Source organism: Poeciliopsis prolifica, unplaced genomic scaffold (assembly GCF_027474105.1).
Source record: "Poeciliopsis prolifica strain line A6 unplaced genomic scaffold, Auburn_PproV2 SCAFFOLD011, whole genome shotgun sequence".
Lineage (NCBI taxonomy): Eukaryota > Metazoa > Chordata > Actinopteri > Cyprinodontiformes > Poeciliidae > Poeciliopsis > Poeciliopsis prolifica.
Window position 1 is genome coordinate 8,329,299 of NW_026562386.1, and position 6,379 is coordinate 8,335,677.

Sequence of the window (6,379 nt, forward strand, 5' to 3'; positions counted from 1 at the left end):
AAAAAACAATTTAACTTCATCTGTCGTAAGAAAATTTTTTTCCTGAGGAACAGTTCTGACTTTATGCTTTACTTAATGACTTTGTTTTAGCTATATGAGACAAGATTTCTAAATTGTTCAATATTCTATTTTATGAAGATGCATGAGCTCTGTCAGAACATGTAAACATAATCAACTGCAGATACCTGTGAGCTTTTCCTCCCTTCTTGTCCAGCATTAATTCAACAGATTAGAAAACAACGTTTTCCCCTTAGCGTGAGCTCAGGGGGCAAAAGGTTTAAATTCAATCAAAATAAAAGTGTAGCTGAGCACCAGCTTGGTGCTCTTAATAATGTGTTGTTTTTTGTTTGTTCATGTTTTTTTTGTTATTTTCCTTTTACACATAGTTGGATTTGAAGTTGCTTCGAAGTTGTACCAGTGCATTAGTTAAGCCACTCATTACACAGCGCTTTATTTAAGTGTATGAACTCGTCTAGCCTTTTGCTTCGGCAGCAGCGCCGCCTGCCCTCCGCCCTCCTCCTCCCTCTAACTCTGCCCAGCATCCTCCTCGAAGGGGAGGGGAAGGTTTGATCTCTGCGCTCTCACGCAACTGGTCAATCTTTAACTCCTGCGAAGTGCATACAGGTACAAGCACGCAATGGCATCTGTTTTTATCAGCACTGTGTAACTATGCCTGGAAAAGGCTGGCATGGTCACCAGTCTCGTCCTCACTTCCAAATCTGGAAGGTGAGATGGCTGAAAGTTTGTTTGATATCACAATCACAAGCAAATAACCCGTCTCAGTTGCTCCTAATTAAGTCCGCTTAATGCAAGAAATCCTTATAGTATCAAGAAGCTCCTTCACCGGGCATGAACTCGTCTGCGGTTATCCTGACAGATCACACTCGCAGATGGATCTCTGCGTCAGCAAATATCCTACCTGCACTGACCGAGCCAAAGTGCATTTAAGTGTATTATTCGTACCACATATCCTACATTAAAAAATGCAAAAACTGTTGCACTGAAAATACATACTGCAAAGTTTGAAACACCTGCAAAGCAAGTGCATGATGACTGTCTTATCGCAGATCACACACTGATTTACAGCCAGTTCAGTGTCTCATGCACACCTGAACTTGAAAAAAGCAGTGGAGCATTTCCAGTGCACATGAATTGTGTATTGTAAGGACCACACACAGACACACCCACCAACTTTTTTTTTATGTTCCAAACTTCATTCATGGCAGAGAATTAGAAAAAGAGAGCCACAGAAATTTGGAGGAGGGGAGATGATGTCACTCACAACAGCCAATCAGATTGTGCAGTGCTCTATAAATTATAAGTCCACTCTCGGTTTTGAAGACATCAGCAACGTAAAGGACACCTTTGCAAAACATTTTTATGTTGTTGGATACACATTTCTGGAAATAGTTTTCTTTTTGTCATTCAACAGAAGGTAAGATGACTACCTGCATAAGTAATTTTTAAGATAGGAACAAGACTAACAGTTTTTTATGATACTTGACTTTATTTTAAATTAGTAATACTTACATACTAGATGTCCAAGACATCTACTACCGCTGTGCCTAGTCTACAGGTGTATACAGATCACTCTGCTGCATCAATGTGCAGCAGAGTCAAACACATGGCACGGTTCTCACTAACTTGAGATCTTGCTGTGCAATCATTATGTTGCACAATGTTGCTTTCTTCTCTCTGTCAACACTGATCTAATGCCCCTCCTATTTAATTCACAGGTTGAGCAGAGAACAGAGAAACGTTGTCATCATGGCATTAATGATACTGCCATTCATCGGAGCACTCTCAGTGTCTGAGGGTTTGATAGCCTTGGTGACAGTGTGTTTCGTGTACCTGACCCTTAAGCAGTTCCGCAGAGAGATCCCAGAGGGGCTTCGTCAACTCCCCGGCCCGAGCGCATTTCCTATCATAGGGAATTTGATAGACTTGGGCAGCAAGCCTTATTTAAGTCTTACTGAAATGAGCAAGCGCTTTGGAGATGTGTTCCAGATTCAAATCGGCATGCGTCCAGTTGTCATTCTGAGTGGTTATGAAACAGTTAAACAAGCTCTCACCAAACAGGGGGATGACTTTGCCGGCAGGCCAGACCTGTACAGCTTCCGCTTCATCAATGATGGCAAGAGTCTGGCCTTCAGCACAGACCAAGCTGGCATTTGGCGTGCTCGCAGAAAGCTGGCCTACAGTGCACTGCGTTCTTTTTCCTCCCTGGATGGAAAGCTCCCACAATACTCCTGCATGTTGGAGGAGCACATCTGCAAAGAGTCAGAACATCTGATCAAAGAACTCCAAAATGTCATGAAAGCTGAAGGCAAATTTGACCCATTCCGCTACATAGTTGTTTCTGTTGCCAATGTCATCTGTGGCATGTGCTTTGGCCGTCGCTATGACCACCATGACCAGGAGCTAGTCAGTTTAGTGAACCTCTCCGAAGATTTTGTCCAGGTGGCAGGCAGTGGCAACCCTGCAGACTTCATCCCTGCTATGCAATATCTTCCCAACAAATCAATGAAGAAGTTTGTCAATCTCAACAACCGCTTCAACAACTTTGTTCAAAAGATCGTCACTGAGCACTACGCCACCTTTGACAAGGTACTCTACAGCATAAGTGATAAAATATAATGCACCCCAGTCTTATTTTTACTTCTAAGACATAGTTTGTTTAATTAAATGGCCAAATCATTTATTTCTAGGACAACATCCGTGACATCACAGACTCCTTAATAGATCACTGTGAGGACCGGAAGCTGGACGAGAACTCCAACATCCAGATGTCAGATGAGAAAATTGTCGGCATTGTCAACGATCTTTTTGGAGCTGGTAGGTTTTTATGCATGCTGAGTGGTTGGATTATAGGCAAACATTATTTTGTACAACATGGTCTTCCTCACTAATGTATTTGTTCTCCTAGGTTTTGACACCATCTCCACTGGTCTGTCATGGGCAGTGATGTACCTTGTGTCATATCCAGAAGTTGAGGAGAGACTTTTTCAGGAAATCAGTAAGCTACAGCTTTTTCCTTCATTTTTTTTTGCCAATTTTATGTGGCCAATAATAAATCTTACAAAAAAAAAAAAAAAACAATCCATGGTATTTACAATTTTGCTCCGGACTCAAAGTAGAGTGTGATTTTTTTGTTGTTGTTAAGAAAACAACTCATACAGTTTCCATCTTAAATTGGATTAATATTTTACCAACTCTTCTCATTTTTAGAGGAGCAGATTGGTTTGGATCGTACTCCTACTCTTGCTGATAGAAACAACATGCCATTACTGGAATCTTTCATCCTGGAGCTCTTCCGTCATTCCTCATACCTACCTTTCACAATCCCACACTGGTAAGATTGGCTTTTTTTCTACTTATTGTTTCAAGAGCTAGTTGTTAGTCGGCAGTGTATGTAATGGAGGCAATAAAAGAAATCAACATCAACATAGGATTCTCAATTAGCTTGATCTTTGCCTTTTTCAGCACTACAAAAGATACTTCTCTGAATGGCTTCTTCATTCCCAAAGACACTTGTGTCTTTATCAACCAGTGGCAGATAAACCATGACCCGTAAGTTTCTTGATAGCTTTTAATATTCAATTTTGAACTCTCTTAGAGTTTTTACTGCATCAAAACAAACTCTTGGAGTTTTTTACTTTGTCATGTAACGTTTTTTACTGAAACATTACATGACAAAGAAAACCACAATTTTAATAAATCAGGAATCAATAGGATAAAGCCTGAATTTCTTTTGATGTTGTTGCCTTTCAGAGAACTCTGGAAAGACCCCTCTTCATTCATCCCAGACCGCTTCCTCAGTGATGATGGCACAGAGGTCAACAAGCTAGAGGGAGAGAAGGTGGTCATTTTTGGCATGGGAAGGCGGCGGTGTATTGGCGAGTTTATCGCACGAAATGAAGTCTTCCTCTTCTTAGCAATTATCATCCAGAAGCTGCACTTTTACAAGTTACCTGGAGAGCCTGTGGACATGACCCCAGAATATGGCCTCACAATGAAACACAAACGCTGCTGTTTGGGAGTTTCAGTGAGAGCTAAGGATGATCAGTGAAGCTATACATTATTCAGAATGTAAGATTCTGAAGGTATCTCACACCTCAGAGAATGTGGGAAGGTGCCTCACATTCTGTGATACTACTATAGACTGTGATACTATAGATTTAGAGTTACATTAAGTGTGAGTGAAAGAAGTATTTTTCTAGGACTCGAGGGCACTGGATGACCTTTATCTATAGAGCTAATGGCATTGAGGCAGGTAAGAAAAGTTGTATTATGCAGTCTATAAGAGATGTCTACATTTGGGTTTATCACTTTGTAGTTTGAGGCTCTGTAAAGCAATATCTCTGTCCATTGTCTCTGATTACAAATGAAGAACAAGAAGATGCATATTGCTGTGTAGTCCTGTAATCTAAAAAAATTCCATGCAGAAGTGATTAAGGATACAATAAGAGTTGTTAGTCTTTTGGATGGAGAATAAATTTTAGGTATTACTATGAAGGGCACTGCAATCTACACTTTGTACCAGAAGTCACTGTAGCAAACAGATATTACAGTATGATATCATTCCATTCAAGTTTGTAAGCTAATTATTTTCATTTCACTATACTATACATGCCAACCCTGAAGCTATATTTGTATCCCTAAATGTGATTATGTGTGTGTGTGTGTCTATATTTTTATAGGTCATTTTTTTAAATTCAAGCTTTTGTTTATGCTTGAGGTGAACTACTTGTCTGTGCCAAAAAAATGATTAATCAGGGCATTTCAAATGATTCTGGAAAAATATCCTGATGCTGTACAATTTTATATCTTATATTATACCTTGCATTGTATAGAAAAATAAAGGTTGGAATTATTTTATCAACAGAAATAAAATAAAATGCTGTGTATAATGCAGTTGTCTGGCTCATTTTAGCAGACATTCACGGGAACCATTATGATATAATAAATGATGTACTAAAGATATGATTTCTCACGTGTTTTAAGTCCATTCACCTTCCATCAGGAAGCGGGGAGAAAATCACAACAAACTCACGTGGTTGGAACGACACTGCGTCAACCGCATGAGCCATGTTTTCAAAGTTTAGCTTCACGCTAGTGACGTATTTAAAGGTGTAAATCTTTCTGTTGCCAACGAATAATACAGAGGCTCATAATTAAAACATGCCAGTTACTTATTTACAACAATCATCGAAAAGAAAGGTAGTTAACTTCTATAATAAATAAAGCCGTTAACCTGCGGACTAGCAGCCTCTTTTCTAGTCGTTCCGCATCCTCATCGTGCGTCATCTCTGCCGCCATGTTGTGAGTGGCGCCTTTTGTTACAATCCATGCTACAAGCTGTGTAACGTAATATATATTCATTTTATATTTCTTTTTAGTTTAACTACTTTTAGTGTGCAGTCTTTTATGATGCAGACGGAAACATTTCAGAGTAAATGGATAAATAAAGTATGTCATTTTATTTCATAAATTTGCATTTGATCCCTCTATTCAACAATGCCTTGAATAGCTTTGTAAGCTTTTGAACAATTATTTTAAAGCATTTGATTATTGAAAAAAAAAAAAAAAATAGGCATACCTGTGTGTCTATTTTAAGGCAAACCGTCAAACATACTGTTCCTCAATATGACATAATGAGAAAATAAGATATTGGGAAGGGAATTGTTAATCTCCAAAATTATTTTTACATTTAAGAGAACCTAACTATAATGCTCTCTTAAAACATTGTTTTGGAAAAACAACTGCTCTCTAAAGCTACTTAGTGTGCATTGGTAATGATGTGGAGAACATGAAACAAACATGAGTGAATGAAATGTTGGGAGTATCTCAATAACTCATTATCGTTTTAATTTCTGCAGACTATCTGAGAGTTCTTCACAGTTTTGATTGTAATAACTGAGATTATTACAGCCTAATAATCTCATTTTTTCACTTTTAACATATGATCAAATGTCATGTCTCTTTCTTCACTCGCTATCAGTGTACAATCTCCCATTGATTTCACCCCCTAAAAGGCCATGACTTGTAGCATCTGGGAAAATTATTTATACCACATCAGTTGTTTCATTACTTGGGATTTTCTGTGGGAGAAAAAGACATGGTTTTCAAAACTTTTTTTTACAAGTGTAAATCTGAAAAGTGTTGCATTTGTTTTGTTAGCACTTTGTTGAAGTTTTCTTTTCACTTTCAAAGGCTTGTTGTGGCAAATCTCTACCTGCTTTGCTTGTCCAAAGACACAGTTTTTGCCAATTTTTGCAAGGCAGCTCAGGTTGACTTGCTTGGTTCATGACCTCTGTGAAAATATTTGGTCAAAACCAGCCTTTACACTTTCCAAAAGAGCAATATATTGTCTATACCT

The 6,379-nt window shown here is 38.6% G+C and overlaps 1 protein-coding gene across 1 annotated transcript; it reads left to right on the forward strand.

The window, feature by feature from the left end:
- The first annotated feature begins 1,344 nt into the window (after positions 1 to 1,344).
- LOC129364322 (cytochrome P450 1A1) lies at positions 1,345 to 4,912 on the forward strand. Its single transcript, XM_055036887.1, has 7 exons — positions 1,345 to 1,435; positions 1,737 to 2,607; positions 2,709 to 2,835; positions 2,927 to 3,016; positions 3,229 to 3,352; positions 3,484 to 3,570; positions 3,772 to 4,912. Exons 2-7 carry the CDS (start codon positions 1,768 to 1,770, stop codon positions 4,067 to 4,069), a joined length of 1,566 nt encoding a protein of 521 aa, XP_054892862.1. The 5' UTR covers positions 1,345 to 1,435; positions 1,737 to 1,767; the 3' UTR covers positions 4,070 to 4,912.
- Positions 4,913 to 6,379: the final 1,467 nt, after the last annotated feature.